This window comes from Triticum dicoccoides, chromosome 4B (genome assembly GCF_002162155.2).
Source record: "Triticum dicoccoides isolate Atlit2015 ecotype Zavitan chromosome 4B, WEW_v2.0, whole genome shotgun sequence".
NCBI lineage: Eukaryota > Viridiplantae > Streptophyta > Magnoliopsida > Poales > Poaceae > Triticum > Triticum dicoccoides.
In genome coordinates this window covers 25,650,554-25,671,519 of record NC_041387.1, presented here as the reverse complement: position 1 = coordinate 25,671,519, position 20,966 = coordinate 25,650,554, and the positions used below count along the sequence as shown (strand labels likewise).

General features: G+C 46.1%; 1 protein-coding gene, 1 long non-coding RNA gene, 2 other non-coding genes and 3 pseudogenes across 8 annotated transcripts; all 7 read left to right on the top strand.

Moving 5' to 3' along the window:
* The first annotated feature begins 7 nt into the window (after window positions 1–7).
* LOC119292451 lies at window positions 8–1,243 on the top strand (annotated as a pseudogene).
* Window positions 1,244–4,090: 2,847 nt separating this feature from the next.
* LOC119294729 lies at window positions 4,091–6,282 on the top strand. 4 transcript variants are annotated; one of them, XM_037572982.1, is made up of 5 exons: window positions 4,091–4,620; window positions 4,708–4,834; window positions 5,062–5,213; window positions 5,552–5,705; window positions 5,820–6,282. In XM_037572982.1, exons 1-4 carry the CDS (start codon window positions 4,570–4,572, stop codon window positions 5,600–5,602), a joined length of 381 nt encoding a protein of 126 aa, XP_037428879.1. In that variant the 5' UTR covers window positions 4,091–4,569; the 3' UTR covers window positions 5,603–5,705; window positions 5,820–6,282. The 4 variants fall into 4 exon arrangements, 3 of the variants coding, with proteins under 3 accessions (XP_037428879.1, XP_037428876.1, XP_037428878.1); XM_037572979.1 differs by having other exon boundaries at window positions 4,694–4,834; window positions 5,058–5,213; XM_037572981.1 differs by having other exon boundaries at window positions 4,094–4,620; window positions 4,694–4,834; window positions 5,058–5,213; window positions 5,555–5,705.
* A 362-nt stretch (window positions 6,283–6,644) lies between these two features.
* Window positions 6,645–6,751, top strand: LOC119296585 (annotated as a pseudogene).
* A 327-nt stretch (window positions 6,752–7,078) lies between these two features.
* On the top strand, window positions 7,079–7,196 carry LOC119296582. The gene has a single exon (XR_005145312.1). It is a non-coding gene; the product is annotated as a small nucleolar RNA snoR104 (small nucleolar RNA).
* Window positions 7,197–8,181: 985 nt separating this feature from the next.
* On the top strand, window positions 8,182–13,157 carry LOC119293253. 2 transcript variants are annotated; one of them, XR_005143005.1, is made up of 6 exons: window positions 8,182–8,330; window positions 8,439–8,515; window positions 9,864–10,036; window positions 10,954–11,184; window positions 11,963–12,516; window positions 12,877–13,157. It is a non-coding gene; the product is annotated as an uncharacterized LOC119293253 (long non-coding RNA). The 2 variants fall into 2 exon arrangements; XR_005143003.1 differs by lacking the exon at window positions 12,877–13,157 and having other exon boundaries at window positions 11,963–12,850.
* LOC119296586 lies at window positions 8,949–9,060 on the top strand (annotated as a pseudogene).
* On the top strand, window positions 10,211–10,329 carry LOC119296584. Its single transcript, XR_005145313.1, has one exon. It is a non-coding gene; the product is annotated as a small nucleolar RNA snoR104 (small nucleolar RNA).
* Window positions 13,158–20,966: the final 7,809 nt, after the last annotated feature.

The following is a 20,966-nucleotide window of genomic DNA, read 5'->3' as shown; positions in this document are numbered from 1 at the left end:
GGTTCTAATGACAAAATTCCTCATGTTTTCTTTTGTTTGGTAGATGTGATTGCCTTGCCTTATGCCATACTTTGACAAATGATCCCATACCAAGTAGCAACAACACCGCGATTTGTTTAAATGCTGGGACAACACGTTCAGCCAGGCACGACGCGCCAAGGCTCGTTTTCGATCTAGTTTTATAGTAGAAGGATGAGGAAAGTATCGTTTTCCCCCTGAAATCCTTTCTAATGGACCAATTTCCCCCTCAACTCTAATACCGGATCAATCAGCCCCTCAAATCTTTAAAACCGGATCAATTCCCCCTATGGTGGTTTTGGACTTGATTTTGAGTGGTTTGGACCCAGACCGTGCACTTCTCGCTGACTGGACTCGTTGACTAGGCTGACTGTGCTCCGGGGCGCTGGCATGGCGGACGCCTACTCTTGGTCCTCCAAGCAGAGTTACAAGACCGGCTACGTCTGGCACGACTCACCGCCAACGATCCCGTGCACCTGCCAGCGGCGTCGAGTACGTGCTCAAGGGCTCCGAGCTGCTCCGCCTCCTTCCTGCGCCAGCCTACCCGCGCGACGCCTTCGCCTGCTCATCCTCGTCCTCCTCCACCTCGAGCTGCCAGGCCGGGAACGAGAACAAGCTGCCCAAAGCGGCCATTAGCAGGGCTCACGGCCGGCGCAAGAACTAGAGCTCCTTCAACCTCGGCCAGTACTGGGTGGCCACCGCGTGCAGCGGCGCCGGGGCGAACGCGGCCACGCAGACCGGCGAGAAAATGCGGTCGGCACCGGGGCCCCGAGCCGTCTCCGCCGCAACAGCCTATGACCGAGCTCGGAGCCGACAAGATCTCGTCGCCGCTGTCGTCCAACAACCCCGACACGCTGGAGACGCTCATCAAAATGATGCCCGCAAGGCTGCCACCTCGAACACCATCGCCGCTTGCCGGAGGAAGAGGATGCAAGCCTGGCACAAGGGCGTGATCGCGGGCGGCCGGATGCGCGCGTCCACGATGCTGATGCAGCTCATCTTCTACGGCGGCCAAGCGGGGCACCGGTCCGGGTGGTGCGAGGCACACAAAGCGGTTCCCTTGCGGGCGGTTGGACCTGAGCAGCGGCACGTCGTTGTAGGTATCGGGTGGGGGTACATCAGCGGCAGCCTGGTGGAGACCAAGAAGACGACGAGCGGCGAGCATGCCGGCCACAGAGGCGAGCTCGACGCACTGAAGCAGTCATCTCCACCCAAACTGTTATGAAGCGAAGTGCACGGTCAATCCAGAGAAATGCATGGTATGGGTGAAAACCACTCCAAATCAAGTCTGAAACCACCTTAGGGGAGAATTGATTCGGTTTTACAGATTTGAGGGGCTGATTGATCCAGTATTAGAGTTGAGGGGGAAATTGGTCCATTGGCAAGGATTTCAGGGGGAAAACGATACTTTCCTCTAGAAGGATTGAGATGGCCCAGTGGATAGAGCATCCTGCTTCGGTCCTGGAGATCCAGGTTTGAAAAAAAATATTGAAGATTTCTCAAAATTAAAAGAGTTACTACATGTACCCAAGGAGACACTTAATGAGAAATATCTCGGCATGCCATCGGATGTGGGCTCGTCACGGAATGGGGCCTTTAAATATCTCAAGGACCGTTTGTGGAACAAGATCCAAGGGTGGATAGAGAAAACCATGTCCACGGCAGGTAAAGAAGTGTTGGTCAAGTCTGTTGCGCAGGTTGTCCCAGTTTTTTCGATGTCTTTCTTCAAATTGCCGCGGGGGCTATGTGAACACTTGAACATGCTAGTCCGCAAGTTTTGGTGGGGGAGTAGAGATGGCAAGCGAAAGCCAAACTGGGTATCCTGGAAGGATATGACGCAACCCAAAGATATGGGAGGATTAGGGTTTAAGGACTTCAAGCTTTTTAACCTAGCCTTGCTTGCTAGGCAGGCATGGCGGATTCTGCAAAATCCAGATGCTCTGAGCTCCCGAATCTTGAAAGGAGTTTACTTCCCAAATACAACTATACTAGAAGCCAACATCGGCAGCCACCCGAGCCAAATCTGGAGGGCAATAGTCGAAAGAAGAGATATATTGAAACAAGGTCTAATTAGAAGGATTGGCAATGGTGCAAGCACTAATATTTGGAATGATAATTGGATCCCAGGAGATGAATTCCTGAGACCTTATGGAAGCAGAATTGCAAACCCCCCAGAAAATGTTTCTGAATTAATAGACGCTACGGTGGCGTGCTGGAATATTAACGGATCAGAGAAGTTCTTTTGCCCATAGATATACCTCATGTTCTTAGCATCCCGCTATGCACTATGAATCTTCCAGACTGCTGGTGCTGGAATTTCGAAAAGAATGGCGCCTTCTCAGTACGTTCCGCGTATAAGATGCTAATAGCAACAAAGCAAAGAAGAGAAGCATGGCTCGAAGGGACAGCAGGAGCTTCAAATATGCAGCAAGAAAAGAGTTCGTGGAAGTCCATATGGCATGTCAGCGTCCCGGGGAAAATAAGGATGTTCCTATGGCGACTTGCGAGGCACTCATTACCCACGGAGGATGTCAGGGAACATTGAAACATGGCGACTTCAAGTTCGTGCGGATTGTGTGGTGCACATGATTCTTGGAGGCACTCTCTTCTGGACTGCTCTATGTCCAGGTGCATCTGGGCACTGGCGGATGAGGAGTTAGTGGACCAGTTGATGGAATCAAGCGAGCTGAGCGCTAAACAGTGGCTGTTTTCATTAATACGATCATTATCGCATGAGGCTTTTGTGAAACTGGCGGTAACACTGTGGGCAACGTGGATAGAGGGGAGAAAGGCAATTCACGAAGACATTTTCTAGAGCCCCCACGCGACCCACACATTCATTAATCGCTATCTAGTTGAGCTGGAGATAGTCAAAGAGCAATAACATGCAACACCGAGAGCAGCAGCACCCAGGACAGCAGCAATAGGCAGTGTAAGGCCAATGGCACCGCTGACATGATTCGTCAAAATCCATGTCGACGCGGGGGTATCTAAACGCTATGGAAGAGGGGCGGCGGTGGCTGTCTGTCGCGACGAATGGGGAAATTACCTGGGAAGCTCAGCATTGGTGATTGAAGGGATGCATGACACAACGATTCTTGAATGCATGGCATGTAGAGAAGCCTTATCACTTGTAGAGCAATCATGTCTTCTCAAAATAACATGGCCAAAGAAAGTTATCCCTACAAAATCATATAGTCTGGCTATGCTCCATCTTCCCCACACAAAGTATTTAAATCATGCACAACCCCGATGACAAGCCAAGCAATTGTTTCATACTTTAACATTTTTAAAACTTTTTCAATCTTCACGCAATACATGAGCGTGAGCCATGGATATAGCACTATATGTGGAATAGAATGGTGGTTGTGGAGAAGACAAAAAGAGGGAAGATAGTCTCACATCAACAAGGCATATCAACGGGCTATGGAGATGCCCATCAATAGATATCAATGTGAGTGAGTAGGGATTGCCATGCAACGGATGCACTAGAGCTATAAGTATATGAAAGCTCAACAAAAGAAACTAAGTGGGTGTGCATCCAACTCGCTTGCTCACGAAAACCCAGGGCATTTTGAGGAAGCCCATCATTGGAATATACAAGCCAAGTTCTATAATGAAAAATTTCCACTAGTAAATGAAAGTGACAAAATGAGAGACTCTCTATCATGAAGATCCTGGTGCTACTTTGAAGCACAAGTGTGGGTCCCACGTGACGAAAAAATAATAGTGGCTATGGTAAAAAAAATTCAACATATTTTAGTTCCATACATTTATATCAAATTTGTTTTCTAGATTTTGTTTCCAGATTTACAACAATAAATGAAGAAGAAACTCATGTGAGAGCCGGTCGTCGGGTTTTACTGAGAGCAGGGAGCGTGATCCACGTGACGCGAGGTATCCACCGTCAGATCTAGTAGGAAAGTTGGGATCTGATGGAGAGGGATGATCAATCCGTGGGAGGTCAAGAGTGACCAATAAAGTGAGGCCACTTGGCATCGTTGGATGGATAACTAGTTCCAAACCCAACCCACCCCGCCGCTTCCATCTTTTGGCACCGAGATATTGGACCGCTCCCGCGCTTTCATGAATATTTGGTTCAATCAAGCGAAAGTGTGGGAATTCTCCCACCCTCTCTGAAAGATTTGGTTCAAAAGATGAATGTGAAAAAGTATCCAACACAACCAACCAACCAACCAAAAACAACCTCTTTGGCCCAAATCCAAACCCAATCCGCCGCTTCCTTCTCTTCTGTCTTCCTCCTCGCCTCATCTCCCCTCGATTCAATCCGCCGCCGCCGCCGCCGACCTCCTCTCCCCACCCCACCGGCGACCTCCCGCCTCCGCCACCGCCCTGCACCGCGCCGCTGGCGCCCCCAACCTTCTCCTCTCCCTCCTCTCTTCTTTCTCGGAGGGAAGCCCTAGATCCACAGGCCGCGGCAACCACCGCTACCGCGTCCTCCTCCTTCCACCCCTCCTAGCCACCCGCCGCGTCCAACCTCCACGGCTCTCCGTCTCTCGCTCCCCGCGCCCGAAACCCTAGCCTGCGGCCATGGCGACCGAGCTCGGGATCCCTCTCCTTCAAGACCTCGACAAGGGACGGGTATGCATCTTCTCTCTCTCTCTCTCTCTCTCTCTCTCTGATGTCTCATCTTCTCTAAGAAGGCACGCAACAGACTATAGTGCACAGGTGCGGCGGCGCAAGGCTGCGACCCCCGAGGACGCGGATGTGCAGGAGCACACGCGGGTGCAGCAAGGCGCACACGAGGGAGCAGCAAGGCGAAGCGGTGACCACGCCAAACAACACCGCGTTCATGGTAATCTTCTCGCTCCACTTCCTGTACCCTGTTCACGGCTTCCTGCAAACCATATATTTCCTGTGGTAACCAACTGGTGCAGAGATTTATAGAGATGGCTAATCTCGTTGGTTAGTTGGTGGCAGTAAAAAAACTGGACCTTTCCTCATCGTTTAGACAATCGACATGACCTGTAGATATATATGTGTGCTATTTCGTAATTTTGTTTCATTTGCCAAATAAGTCAGGTGCAAGTCAGCGAGGCTGCAAGGCTATGGCCCGCGAGACCGAGCGCGCCGATGTGCAAGAGTACTGCAGCGCGCATGATCTGGAGCACGACGGCACGGAGAGGTGCAACAAGGCGAGGGGGCAACCATGCCAAACAACAGCCAGCGTTCAGGTAATGTTCTCATCCTTTCTGTAGGTGGATGTGCACCATGTGCGGGTCTTCCTGTAGGTGGATGTGCACCATGTGCTGGTCTTCCTGTTGGTGGATGAGCAGTATGTATTTGCTAGCTAGAGTTGTAGTGGTAACCAACTGGATCATCGACTTATAAAGATAGGTAATTTCATTGGTGGCAGTTAAAAAATGGACCTTTCAACATCGTTTGGACAAATGACATGACCTGTAGATATATGCATGTTAATCAGTAATTTTGTTTCATTTATCAAATAAGTCAGATTTCATTTTCAAGCTTATTCAAGAGGACAGTGAATGACTAAGATTCATTTGGACAGCAGGTCTATCTTATTCCCCCAAAGAAGAAGATAGTAGAAAACTCAAGTTAGATTGGCAGTGAGCTCTAGATGGGTCTGTATGCTCATCTCTCTGGTCCTGTACAAGACACCGCAGATGGGGATTGCTCTTGTAGTCCATTCCCACCTGGCCACTGTGAGATACCTTTCTCCTCTCTTAGCCGCACTATCCGCTTGCGCTTGGTTTGATTCCATTCGATTTGCTCATCTCCCCTTTCCCTGATGTTGTGCGGTTTTCTTCCTCATGCAGGTCAGGTAGGAGGAGACAGACTGACGTGTGGTGCGCGCGCCGCACCAGCGAGTCTCTCTTGTGGTCCTCCCTCTCTTTTCTCTCCATCCGAGAGCAAAAATGCATTTGAGTTTTCAGTCTGCTCTGCTGTGTGTGTGTGAGTAAGAGAGACGGAGGGAGACGCAGAGCTATGAAATGTTCCCTGCTGTTTGTAACTTCTAAGGATGTTAGCCTTTCTTTGTCTTATGTGGATGTCATGAATCAACAAAGTTTTACTTCTATATCTAGAGATTCATGGTTGTGCTAGTAGTAAGTAGTTCAGTCTGTGTGATATAATGTTAAGGAGTAGGCCTTTTGTAGATGAACTCCGTTTTTTTACGCGTTGTGGCTGGATGTAAACATATGGCATTGTGAATATGTACTGTACGTGCCTATTTCAGAGGGCGAAGCCGGTCATCATTGACCTTGGCAAATCCGTGCTGCAGTTTTTGTGTGTGTGTGTGTATGAAGAGAGAGAGAGAGGTCTGCTATGTATGTGCTTTAATTTACGCCATCGAGTTGAATCGTGTAATTTCTGATGCTTTATATGAACAACCGTTGTTTGTCTTCTATCTTTACTAAACCTGCCAAAGTTATCTGCTTACACTGGTTATTCGTGGATCTAAAAGTTTTCCTTTGATGAAATGGAATTCGTTGTGACGGAATAGAATGCATTGACTAGCATATAAAGTATATAAAGGAATTCATTTACCTGATAGTGTTCGTAATGTGCCTGGAAATTTTATCCTTTGAAGAAGCAAGTTGCATCCTGCCTTGTGCTCATGCCCAACTGTTTATTACATGGAAGAGAAGGATAAGATGCCTACCTGATAGTCTTCTTAGAGTAAAATTGCCATTTCCTGCTTGTGGCATTGTTAGCAAGTTCTGCAAGCCTCAGATGATAAGACGACTTTCATCAGTGCTTGTGACCACATAGGTGGATTTAGTTCATCCTCCAAGTTATAGTTTCTTCAGGAAAACATTCTTTGTTGGTTTTCTTGCGTAGGATAGTTCTTGCTTACTCATTGTGATCTCAAGGGGTTCCATAGTTCAATCTGGAATCAGCCCTGAATATGTCAATGCAACATGCTTTAGCTTTAGTTAAGCCCTTTTAGTGTTGAATATATTGGTGGGAGTTTTCATATCTTTATTACAATTTCGTAGAAGCAAAATAGTTCTCGACTAGAGCAATTTCCAGCACTTTGGCCACACCTAAATTTATATGCCATGGAAGAAGAAAATGGTGGAATTCAAAGGACAGCATGTCTACCTGATACAATCTTCCTAAAGTGATACTTTCATTTCCTGCTTGTGGTGTCGTTACGAAGTTCTGCAAGTCTGAGATGAGAAAACATACATGCTGAAGTTGTTATGATGTTCCTTCCAAAGATGTTTGTATAGTTTAGTAACTCTCGTTTACATCTAGGAGTAGCACTTTCAGTTTTTCTCCTTACGGTCCACTGCTTGGAGTATGTCTACTTGTTTGGTTCACTTTAAGTCTAGAATAAAAGCTTTAGGAAGAAAAGGCTGAAAGTATGACACTGGGACCAACCAACTAGTATGTTATGGACTCTTAAAAATGTTATATCTAACATATCAGTAACTTAACTGCTGCATTCTAAAAATTCTTCACTTTCAGCCATAAAGTTTTGGATTGATTACTATTTACTGGATCACTTTGTCACTGCAAGAATGATGAACTAGGATGATGTAAACTGTAACATGCTTTCCTTGGATTCAACTGACGATAAGCATCAAACTTGAATGCCTTTTTTTGTATCTTTATTAAAAATTTGTTGAAGAAAAATACTTCTCGATTAGAGCAATTTCCAACACTTTGGCCAAACCTAACTTTATATGCCACGTCAGAAGAGAATGGTGGCATTCAAGGACAACATGTCTACCTGATACAATATTCCTAAAGTAAAGCTTTGATTTCCTTCTTGTGGTATCATTCCTGCTGCTTACTATTTACTGGATCACTTTGTCACTTTCTCAATTGTTGAATTACATCATGGGCCAAGAAGGGCCTTGTTTAGGTGTTTGTAATCTCCATTTTGTTTGTGCTGGTGTTCCTGTTGTTGGTGGATGTGCAATATATATTTCCTAGCTAGAGTTGCAATGGTAACCAACTGGACCATAGATTTCTAGAGATAGGTAATTTCGTTGGTGGCAGTTAAAAGATGGACCTTTCCTCATTGTTTGGACAAATGGCATGACCTGTACGATATATGCATGCTAAACAGTAATTTTGTTTCATTTACCAAATAAGTCAGATTCATTCTTGAATCTTATTCAAGAGGACAGTGAATGATTAAGATTCATTTGCGCAGTAGGTCTATCTTTTTCCCCCAAAAAAGAAAGATATTATAAAAATCAAGTTAGATTGGCAGTGAGCCCTAGATGGGGCTGTGCGCTCTTCCATCCGGTGCCGTACAAGACACCGCAGATGGGGATTGCTGTTGTAATCCATTCCCACCAGGCCACTGAGAGGTACCTGTCTCTCTCTGAGTTGCACTGTCTGCTTGCGCTTGGTTTGATTCCATTTGATTTGCTCATCTCCCCTTTCCCTGATGTTGTGCGGTTTTCTTCCTCATGCAGGTCAGGTAGGATGAGACAGACTGACGTGTGGTGCACGCCCCGCACCAGCGAGTCCATCTCGTACTTCAACTGCAATGGTGAGTCTCACTTGCTGTCTTCCCTCTCTTTTCTCCTCTTTTAGTAAAAATGAATTTCAGGGTTGTGTTTGTGTGTATGTGAGAGAGAGAGAGAGAGAGAGTTGCCTTGTGATTTTGATTCCAGTTAAATCTGCTATGTATGTGCTTTAATTTATGTCGACGAACTTCTGAGGCTGGAGATGAACAGCCTTTGATTTTCAACTGTCTTTACCAACCCTGCCTAACATATGTGCTTTCACTGCTTATTTGTGGATCTGAAAGTTTTCCTTTGATTAAATGGCGTTAGTTGTAACGGAATAAAATGTTATTCAGCTTTAAGTACATAATAAAGGAATAAATTTACCTGATAGTGTTTGTAATGTGCATGAAAAGTTTATCCTCTGAAGAAGCAAGTTGCATCCTGCCCTGTCCACATGCCCAATTGTTTATTGTATGGAAGAAAATGATAAGATGCCTACCCGGTAGTGTTCCTAGAGTAAAATTTTCATTGCCTGCTTGTGGTACTGTAAGCAAGTGCTGGAAGTCTCAAATGATAAGACAACTTCGTTAGTGTTTGTTACAACACAAGTGGATTTGCTTAATCTTCCATTTATGGTTTCTTGAAGTGAACATTCCTTGTCTATTTTCTTGTGCATGAAAATTCTTTGCTTATTCATTTTGAACTCAAGGGTTTCTCAGTTTAGTCTGGAATTCAACCCTGGATATGCCAGTGCAATATGCCTTAGCGTTAATCGAGGGCCTTCTTGTATTGAATATATCGGTGGAAGTTTTGTATTTTTATTGATTTCTATAGAAGCAAAATACTTCTTGATTAAAGAAATTTCCAGCTCTTTGGCCACTCCCACGTCCCAACTTTGTGCTTGGAGTATGTCTACTTGTTTAAATGGTTTGCTTTAAGTCTTGAATAAAAGCTTTAGGAAAAAAAGGCTGAAAGTGGAACACTGGGACCAACCAGCTAGTCTGTTACGGATTCTTCAAAATGTTATACTGTGTGTCTATATAGTGTGCTAACTAATAATTCTTCACTTTTAGCCAATAGCGTATTGAATTGATTACTATTTATTGGATCACCTTTTCACTTTCTCAACTCCTGAAATTGTCACTGCAAGAATGATGAACTATGATGATGTATACTGTAACATGCTTTCCCTGGATTCACCTGACGATAAGCATCAAACTTGAATGCCCTTTGTGTGATATACATTATACATTTGTACGCAATCCTAGAGTTAGAATCTGAAACATATAACACCTAGTTTTTTATGTACTAAGGACAACAATTTCTGCAGTTTTCTGAAACATAGCATGTGTTGCCTAAATTTGATTTCCTATGTCCTGGCTTACGCAGATCAGCTTAACTAGCCTACATGGTTATCCACGAGAGGCGCGTAGCAGCCAGACGGAGGCGGAGATGGCGAACGCTAGTCGCACCGGGTCGCCGACCGCGCCCCTGCTGCTCTTCCCCGACATGCGGCTCAGCTCTCCCTTCGCCTCTGGTGGACAGAACCAACTCCAGCGTAGGTAAGCTCATTTTCGTTCCTCTCTACCCTGCTCCCTCTAATGCCCTCCTATGTTAAGGAAGAACGAGTCGTTCTTGCTCATCTTTAGAACCTTACAGGGGTCTGTGCCGAATGCTTCTTCCAGAACAATGAAACCCATGTCCACACCTAACTTTATATGCCACGGAAGAAGATAATGATGGCATTCAAAGGACAACATGTCTACCTAATACAATATTCTTAAAGTTAAAATTTCATTTCCTGCTTGTGGCATCGTTAGGAAGTTCTACAAGTCTCAAATGAGAAAACATCCATGCTGAATTTGTTTTGATGTTCCTTTCAAAGATGTTTGCCTGGTTTAATAACCCTCATTTATGTCTAGTTGGAGTAGCACTTTCAGTTTTTCTCCTTGGGGTTCAAGTGCTTGGAGTATGTTGACTTGTTTAAATGGTTTGCTGCAAGTCTTGAATAAAAGCTTTAGGAAGAAAAGGCTGAAAGCGGGACACTGGGGCCAACACAACTAGTCTTCCATGAACTCCTAAAAATCTTATCCTGTGTGTCCACTTTGTACTAGCATATAAGTGACTTAACTGCTGCATACTAAAAATTCTTCACTTTTAGGCATTCGGTTTTGAATTGATTACTACTTACTGGATCACTTTATCACTTTCTCAACTGCTGAAATTGTCACTGCAAGAATGATGAACTATGATGATGTAAACTGTAACATGATTTCCTTGGATTCAACTGACAATAAGCATCAAAATTGAGTGCCCTTTTTATGATACATTATACATTTGTATGCAATCCTTGAGTTAGAATCTGAAACATATACCACCTTTTTTGTTGTGTGCTAAGGATAACCATTTGTGCAGTTTTTTATGAAACACTGCATGTGTTCTTGGCTAACTCTCATTTTCTATGTCCTGGCTTACATAGATCAACTTAATTAGCCAACTTGGTTTCTCGCACCAACTAGGGCACCTGCAATCACCAAGGTCCTAAAGCCATATGTTCTGAAGATGCACTTCTAAAGCAACTTTGCGGCCATGCCAAACACCAGTTTTGTCATTATGTCGGCGACGGGGCTATGCGCTCTTCCGTCCGGTGTCGTACAAGACACCGCAGATGGGGACTGCTGTCTTCGTCCATTCCCACCTGGCCTCTGAGGTAGGTACCTTTCTCTCTCTCCGAGCTGCACTACCCCCTTGCCCAGCTGTATCTTTCATTGAGCCCATGATAGTGGAACACGAAATGTTGCTGGTCTTTTTTACCGATATATACACTTTCCTGGACAGTTGCTCCCATAGATTTAGCAATCTGGTAGAACTGAACTTCCATTTATGTGATCTATTAGATGGTTCAGTTATGTGATGATGAACTAGGCTTTACTCTGGTGGTCTCAACTTGGTTAAGTTGGTCCGATTCGTGATGTCTAGGATCGGCTGTAGAGGATGACCGGCTATGAAAATTCGACATTAAAGTAATAAAGAGAAGAAAATGAACTGCCATAGTAAACTAACGTAGTATACTATGAATATTTGATGTTATTATACATTCCAGTAGGATTCTGTCTTTATGTGCTTATTTGAACTATAATATAGAGTTATCAAATATTTCTACACACCATAAAAAGAACCTTAGCCTCTTGGGGCTTGAATTAGATGTAGAGGTCCAGGTCTAGCTAAGCCTTTTGGGACTGACAAGGCAGGTTGCTTTTGAGGCTTGCTCATTTTTATTTTTCTCAGTTTAGGACCAGGGGTTATTTTTCAGTAGAATACCATGAATGCCGGTTTCTATTGATTTAATGTGAAGTGAATTGGCCAAGTACTATTTTTTCCACTTGTTATGATCAGGTTTTACAAAATTTGGAGTTTATACAATTCATTAGGTTGTCTGTACTAAATTACCACCCTGAAGATTTGTTTTTTGTGTTGTCCTTGTGTAGGATTTGGTACAACATGATCACCTATGCAGAGGAGAAGAGGTTCATTATGCCAGGCAAGGTGCGCGGTGGTAGGCTCAGTCTTCGGCCTCGTCATCTTCCATTGGCCCCGCTGTAGAGCCACATAGGCGGCGATGTTGGGCATCGGCTAGAAGACAACCATGGTGAGCTCCCCCAGCACCTCTCCTTTCTCTGCTCCTCGACTCCCGCTGCTCTGACCTTGTGGTCATCGAGCCACGGCTTTCGTTGCTCTTGGTTCACGGCCATCATGATGCCATGTCAAATGGATAAGTTGCGATGATATTGACCTGTTGTTTAGTGCATTGTTCTCTCTGTGTGTGTGTGTGTGTGTGTGTGTGATAAACTTTTCTTCTTTATTGCCTGCTTTATTGGTGAACATCACCTTTGATGAGCATGGGCGTGTGGATGGAGACTAAAACAAGATGGCGAGCAGCAACACGCCTGACTTCATCAACCTGTGTTCTTCCTAGTCTCTAATCCGATGGCTTATGCGACCACCTCACCATGTCCAAATATAAGTCATTGTTGCATGGAAGGTGAGCTATGGCTGCTTCTATGCTTTAGACTTGTTCCAGGGATCAGAAGTTTGAATCTGTGACTTTGCTTGTGCATGTTCTGTTATTGTTGGATTAAGCATGACTTTCTGCTGTTATATCCTTGGTCTCTAGGGCTTGTATATCTTGATCATTACTCACAGTTTACAAGGAGTAAATATCTGTTCTGTTTAGGGTACGCATGATGCCTTTACTTCTGTTTAAGGTCAAATTGTTGTTAGAATGAGATTTTAATTAGATGAGCCACTCCTCTAGACTGTTTACACGAATTTGATGGTTATGAACCAAAAAGATGGTTCTCGATGATTTGATTGCTCACTTGGCTGTTACATGTATTTCTAGAATGAAGACCATGACACCACACTTGGTTTGAGCTCTTGATCTTTAGAGTTTGATGATGAATTCTGGTACTGGAACTTGTTGTTTTGTCTAGACGATATTTGATTTATAGGGGTTGTTTGGATCGCACCCCCGATCCGCTTGGCCAAATATTTGGCGTTGACCGCTGTAAGGGCATATTTTATCCCTCAGGTGTTTTGGTGATTGATGACAATGCATTTGCGGACTAATCGTGTGCCTTCAGTTTTTCAGATACTTCATCTCTAGGCATGAGACGATTTGGTGCCCCTCGAAGACTATTGAAATCAGCGTTGTTCTACGTTTCTCTTTGGTGGATTTGAGTCGTAGGAGAGCTGTACTATTAAGAGGGGGTCCGCGTTGGAAAGGTTTGGGTGGAATCAACACGTACACTTGTTCCTCCTTACCCTGCATTTTGGAGCTTCCCTTTGTTATCTTGGTTGTGCGGAAATCTGACGACTACTGCTGTACTTGCGGTAGTACCGCAAGTACACGCGGTAGTACCGCTGTGTGTCACGGTAGTACCGCTCATTTGGAGCGGTAGTACTGTGGCTCCCAGGCCTTGTGCCGCTCCGGTGCGGTAGTAGGGGCGGATGTAATTTTTTACATCCGCGCCCTCCATGGTAGTACCGCTCGTCCAGCGCGGTAGTACCGTGGCCCTCCTACCTAGTACCGCAGTGTCGTGGTAGTAGGCGCGGATGTAATTTTTTACATCCGCGCCCGCACGGTAGTACCGCGCCTCGCGAGTGGTAGTACCGCGTCGGATTTTTGTACCACCTCAGTTTCAGCGGAAGTAGGCACAGATGTAATTTATTTCATCCGCGCCCTTCCCAGGCCGTGACTTTCCTGCCTAGTGGTAGTACCGCAAGTGGTTGCGGTAGTACCGCGCAAGCGGTAGTACTGCCCCCTTGTCAGGCTAGTTCCGGCCTGTGCTGCTGTCGCGGTAGTACTATGGTCAGCCACGGTAGTACCGCAAAGCTTCGCGGTAGTATCGCGCCCCTGGAGCGGTAGTACCGTGTGTCGCGGGCTGAACATGTGGATAACGGTTGGATTCTTTCCACGACTATATAAGGGGTGTCTTCTACCTCTAGTTGACTACCTCTTCCACCTCTAAGCTCCATTGTTGCTCCAAGCTCCATTTTCACTCGATCTCTCTCCCTAGCCAATCAAACTTGTTGATTTGCTCGGGATTGAGTGACAAGTGCCCAATCTACACTTCCACCACAGGATATTTGATTCCCCCCACTTATCCCTAGTGGATCTTGTTACTCTTGGGTGTTGAGCACCCTAGACGGTTGAGGTCACCTCGAAGCCATACTCCATTGTGGTGAAGCTTCGCGGTATTGTTGGGAGCCTCCAAGTGTTGTGGAGATTGCCCCAATCTAGTTTGTAAAGGTCCGGTTGCCGCCTTCAAGGGCTCCAATAGTGGAATCACGGCATCTCGCATTGTGTGAGGGCGTGAGGAGATTACGGTGGCCCTAGTGGCTTCTTGTGGAGCATTGTGCCTCCACACCGCTCTAACGGAGACGTACTTCCCCTTAAAAGGAAGGAACTTCGGTAACACATCCTCGTCTCCACCGGCTCCACTCTTGGTTATCTTGTCCCTTTACTTTTGCAAACTTACTTGTGCTATATCCATTGCTTTCTTGTGTGCTTATTGTCTTTGCATCATATAGGTTGTCCACGTAGTTGCACATCTAGACAACCTATTTCATTGCAAGGTTTAAATTGTTAAAGAAAAGTCTAAAAAGTGTTAGTTGCCTATTCACCCCTCCCTCTAGTCAACCATATCGATCCTTTCAATTGGTATCAGAGCCTCGTCTCTTTATTAAGGACTTTGCCGTCCGAAGAGTATGGTTGACAACAACGACGGTGCGGAGGAGCACTCCGGTGTGAATCCCGTCTCGTCTTCGGCCGAAGGGGGAACCTCGATCTCTCGTGAGGAATTTAATGTGGCTTTAGACACATTGAAAACCTCCATGACGGCCGAGGTTAAAAGCATGTTTTCTAAATTCCTAGAGGGACTCAAACTATCTACCTCGCCAATGAAAGTGGGTGATCCCATTAATAAGGTGATGGATGCTAACCCCGACAAGGGGGAAGCTAATAGTGAAAAGAGTCCGTCTACTAGTGGTAGAAATGGCACCGACATCTTTGCCAATGTGGAACCCCCGGTGTATAGAGGACCGATCCCCTCTACTCATTTGAATCATGCCGGTCCTCCTCCTAAATATGTGAAAAATGAAGATTTTGATGCTTCGCTCTATCGCTTCAAGCGTCACTTAAAACATGTGAACACTAACCTTTGGAGAATTATTGAAGAAGGTTTCTATCCTCATGATCCAAGCAACTTCATTCCTTGAGAAGAAGTGGACAATCAATTCAATGAAAGTGCTCTCTTCATCATCCAAGATGCAATCCTTCCCGAAGATCTCCCTCATCTTTGACCTCATGCCATGGCTAAAGAAGCATGGAAATGTGTCGAGCGTCTCTATCAAGGAAGTGCTAGCATTCAACGCTCCAACTATGAAGTGGTGCAAGATGAGGCCGATGAGTTTGCTATGAAAGAGGATGAAGAACCTCGTGAGCTCTTTCGAAGAGTGACCAAACTCGCGGTCGCACTCCGAGATCATGGAAGCAAGGACACGGATGACAACTGGATCAAGCGCAAGTTCCTCAAGGCCATGATGCCCTACAACAAGGCCATGTCCTCCGTCATTCGCCAAAGACCGGACTTCCACTCCATGACCTCTAGTGAAGTGTTGGATGAGTTTGTTGCAATGAGCATCTTGGACAAGACCGCCGACAATGCGGTGCTCCGTTCCCAAAGGGCAAAGAAGCCCAATCTTGCCTTGAAGGCCAAGGTTAGTGTGGAAGAAGAAGAATAAGAGGAAGATGAGGAGAGCAACCTCGAGGACACGAAGTATGATTATCATGAGCACATGGCTCTTGCATCAAGACAGTTTTGGAGTAAGAAGACTACAAGACCCAACTTCAACAAGAACAACTCAAGTGGCCTCAAGGGGAAGCAACGAGTTAGAACTTGTTGCAACTGTGGCAATGTTAGCCATTTCGTTGCGGATTGTCCATACGAGAAGCGGGAAGACAATGGTGGCAAGTTCATTCGAAAAGACAAAGCCAAGTCCTTCCCCAACAAGAACAACTTCACCAGGAAGACTCCTCGCGGGTTGGTGGTTCAAGAAGAATACCGTGAGGATGACGATGATGATGAAGATGGTGAAACAATGGCCATGGCATCCGTTGCCATTGTCACAACTCCTCGGGTGTCTCTCTTCGATGCACCTAACGAGAACATCACCGCCAAGTGCCTCATGGCTAAGGCCACCAACAAGGTGTTTGCTTCCGGTGGGGGATCATGGTTGCTCGATAGTGGAGCAACAAATCATATGACCGGGAGCAAGGACTTGGTGGTGGACGTGCACAAGATCCCATCTATGCCCACCAATGTCGAATGAGGTGATGCCTCACATTCTAAGGTATTGGGTCTTGGCAAGGTTGTCATTTCTCATGATCTAACGATCGAGAAAGTCATGCTTGTTGAGTCCCTTGTGTTCAATTTACTTTCCGTTCGTCAACTCGCACTCATGGGTTTTGCCACCTTCTTTGATATTGATACCGTGGCCCTCTTGTGGAGCAAGACTCTTAAAGTAGCCTTTGTTGGGCATGTCGAGAACGGTCTCTATGTGGTTAACTTCTCGGAGCAACCCACTAAGACCGCGACATGCCTAATGGCTAAAGTTGATGTGGGATGGCTTTGGCATGCCGTTTAGCCCACGTCAATATGAGATCTTTGCAAAGTCTTCTCAAGGGGGACCATGTTCATGGACTAACGAATGCTAGTTTTGCCAAAGATCGTGTTTGCAGTGCTTGTATCGAAGGAAAGCTTCATGAGACGGCTCACCCTCCCACGACTATCATCTACTCGAAGAGACCCTTGGAGCTCCTCCACATGGACCTCTTTGGGCCCCCATCCTTTGATAGTCTTGGGGGTAGAAAGTATTGCTTGGTGATTGTGGATGATTATTCAAGATACACTTGGGTATACTTTTTCAAGAGGAAGAGTGAGACTCAACAAACCGTCATCGACTTTGCAAATGAAGCTCAATGTCAACACAATGCAAAGATCTTGACAATAAGAAGTGACAATGGCACCGAGTTCAAGAACTACACCTTGGATGAGTTTCTTAGTGATGAAGGGATCAAGCATCAATATTCTGCACCATATACCCCTCAACAAAATGGTGTTGCGGAGAGGAAGAACCGGACGTTGATGGATGCGGCAAGGACCATGATGGCGGAGTTCAAGTCTCCATACAACTTCTGGGCCGAAGCCATCAACACAGCTTGTCATGCATCCAATCGGCTCTATATTCGCAAAGGCTTGAACAAGACTCCGTATGAGATACTCACCGGGAACAAGCCCAATCTCAAGTACTTCCGGGTGTTCGGGTGTAAGTGTTTCATTCTCAAGAAAGGTGTTCGCTTGTCTAAATTCGAAGCTAGAGCTCATGAGGGCATATTTGTTGGTTATGCTACAAACTCTCATGCTTACCGTGTTCTTAGCAAGTCCAACGGACTCATTGAGGAGACGTGTAACGTAGAGTTTGATGAAAATAACGGCTCCCAAGTGGAGCAAAGTGGTACTTGTGATGTAGGTGATGAAATTCCTCCCCAAGCCATAAGAAGAATGGGTATTGGTTATATCCTACCCATTGAGGAACCCCTTGTGGCCGAAGGAGAAGGACAATGCTCCACTCAAGTGGAGCCATCACCTCCCCAAGACCCACACGCTTCCGAAGAACAAAGTGAAGGCCCTCACCCTCATGAACAAGACCAAGGGCAAGATCAACCTCAAGATGGTGGTGAACCTCTAAATGATGCCCAAGGTCAAGTTCTCCCCCTCGAGCAAGTTCAAGATCATGAGCAAGCTCAAGACGACGCTCAAGATGATCAAGTTAACCTTCCTCCTTCCACACCCGAGGAGGAATTAGAGCGCCGTGCCGCCAAGATAGCTTCCAAACTCACCACACAAGGCCATCTCATGGAAAACGTGGTTGGAAGCCTAAGAAAGGGGGTAAGCACTCATAGACAATTAGCTAACTATTGTGAACATCATGCGTTTGTCTCTTGTGTTGAACCCCAAAAGGTCTATGAGGCGCTCGAAGACTCGGATTGGCTCAATGCCATGCATGAAGAACTCAACAACTTCGAATACAACAAGGTGTGGAGATTGGTGCCAAGACCTTCGGGGAACCACAACGTCATTGGAACAAAGTGGATCTTCAAGAACAAGCAAGATGCTCATGGGAACATCATTCGCAACAAGGTAAGATTGGTAGCGCAAGGCTACTCCCAAGTCGAGGGTATCGACTACGGTGAAACCTTTGCTCCCGTTGCTCGTCTTGAATCCATTCGTTTGTTGATTGCTTATGCTTCCCATCACAACTTTAAGTTGCAACAAATGGATGTGAAAAGTGCTTTTCTTAATGGTCCCATTAATGAGTTGGTTTATGTCAAGCAACCCCCCGGGTTCAAGGACCCCTACTTTCCGGATCATGTGTATCAACTCGATAAGGCGCTCTATGGCCTTAAACAAGCCCCACGTATGTGGTATGACCACCTTACCGAGTTGTTACAAGATCGTGGATTTGAAGTAGGACAAATCGATCCCACTCTTTTTACTAAGAAGGTCAAAGGGGAGTTGTTTGTATGCCAACTATATGTTGATGATATTATCTTTGGTTCTCCTAACAAAGCTTTCAATGAGGAATTTGCCGCTCTCATGACCTCCAAGTTCAAGATGTCTTCGATGGGAGAGTTGAAGTTCTTCCTTGGCTTTGACATCAAACAAAGAAGAGAAGGAACCTTCATCAACCAAGCCAAATACACTCAAGACATGCTTAAAAGATTCAAGCTAAGTGATGTCAAGCCGGCTTCTACACCAATGCCTACCAAGTGCCAACTTGACATCGATCCCAATGGTAAAGCGGTGGATCAAAAGGTATATCACTCCATGATTGGCTCCTTGCTTTACCTTTGTGCATCTAGACCGGATATCATGTTGAGTGTGGGGATGTGTGCACGGTTTCAAGCCGCACCAAAGGAAAGTCACTATGTGGCGGTCAAGAGAATCTTTCGATATTTGGCTCATACCCCAAACTTTGGCTTATGGTACCCAAGAGGAGCAAATTTCAAGCTTGAAGGTTTCACGGATTCCGATTGGGCGGGGGACAAAGTGGATAGGAAGTCCACTTTCGGAGGGTGCCAATTTCTTGGTTGCTCTTTGGTAAGTTGGTCTTCCAAGAAGCAAAGTTGTGTGTCTCTCTCGTCCACCGAAGCGGAGTATGTGGCGGCCGGTAGTTGTTGTGCTCAACTCCTATGGATGAGGCAAACTTTAAAGGAGTACGGTGTCATTTGTGACAAAGTGCCTCTTTGGTGTGATAATGAAAGTGCCATCAAGATTTCTCTCAACCTGGTACAACACTTCAAGACGAAGCACATTGAGATTCGGTATCACTTCATCCAGGATCACACTAGGCGAGGGGAGATCAAGCTCAAGTATGTCAACACTCATGATAACCTTGCAGATATTTTCACGAAGCCTTTGGATGAAGCAAGATTTCGCGAGTTAAGGCATGAGCTAAATATCATTGATTTGAGCAATGTGACTTGAACCCGTACACCCCCCACCACACTCAACGTGTTGTCTAGTTTAGGTGTAGGCATGGACATAGGGGGAGTGTTGTTCTCTCAATGAACTCTCCCTCCCCCCATTATGCATAAATCGATCACCTCTTTCACATTAGCCATTTTTAATGGTACTTGTGCTTCAAAGACAAGTTTTGGTCATGGGCCCAAGGATAATTCTTCGCGGTGCCATACCATCCAACTCAAACATAGGTGGCTTCGGCCACCGCCCTCTCTCCTTGAGAGGCTTTGTCGCTTGGTGGTTTCTTGTTGTCTTTTTGCCTCTGGTTTGTGCGTGTTCTTGTGGTTTCTTGTGTGTGAAAAGTTTCAGTGCAAAGGCTTTTTCTTCTCGTGTTGAAACTTGCGGTGACTTGAGATCATGGTACTACCGCGGCCAGCTACGGTACTACCGTAGCCAGCCACGGTACTACCGTCACCACGCGGCAGTAATTTTTTACTGCCGCCTGGTTGAGCGGTACTACCGCCTCGGCGCGGTACTTCCGCTCGAGCGGTACTACCGCGATGATACGCGGTACTACCGCGCCGGTTCGAGCGCGTGGGGATAAGGACGGGCAGGGGGAGTTTTAACTCCCCATACCCATTCGCTGTCCTCTCTCTCCACGCCGCCTCCTTCTCTCCCTCGCTCAAGAACGGAGCCGGCGCTCGTCGCTGGATCTCCTCCACCGGCTGCCCTCCCGTGATTCCGACCAGTGGGATCGTTCCCCACCACGTGCTCTTGCTATGGACCAAGGTTTTTCCCCAACTCCCTCTCCGTGTTGATTGTGTTTAGTGTTTCTAGGTTTTGGGGGAGGCTTGTGTGTTCTTGAGATTCTTAGGCTTAATCTCTGCAAGAGTAGGATGAAGGAGCGTGGTATTGCATAGGATTTATACTTGTATTGTTGTCTTGCGCTAGATCGGATCACCGTAGCACCGCCATTGTTTCGCGGTTCTTTTCAGATTCAAACCGCCGGTTGGATCTAACGCGACGCGGTACTACCGCCCGTCTGGCGCGGTACTACCGCGCTCTGTGCGGTACTAAAATTTTACTTCCGCTCCAACCACGGTACTACCGTGACCTTGCACGGTACTACCGCGTTTGGAGCAGTACTAATATTTTAGTACCGCAGGCAGTGGCAGTTCTACCGTGGCTCACATCTATCGCATGCCAACTTTCTCGTATGCCTTCTATGTGTTTCTTGTGCTTTTTCGTGGCCTTTGCATTGATCCTTTCGCGTCTTTGGTGTTTTGCGTGTGTGTCTCAGGTGGTGGCTCTCGCCGGTCCAACCCCAGTCGTGACACTAGTTCCAAACGTCTGCGCAACCCAGGTGATGTACCAGAGGGCTCGTCTGCCTCCAAGCGCAATGTCA

Bases quoted from the DNA above. Each gene is read 5' to 3' on its own strand.
- LOC119294729 (XM_037572979.1), top strand. From the start codon at position 4,570: ATGGCGACCGAGCTCGGGATCCCTCTCCTTCAAGACCTCGACAAGGGA. The intron at 4,621-4,693 runs GTATGCATCTTC...GGCACGCAACAG, and splicing joins AAGACCTCGACAAGGGACGG to ACTATAGTGCACAGGTGCGG. The intron at 5,214-5,551 runs GTAATGTTCTCA...TCATTTGGACAG, and splicing joins AAACAACAGCCAGCGTTCAG to CAGGTCTATCTTATTCCCCC.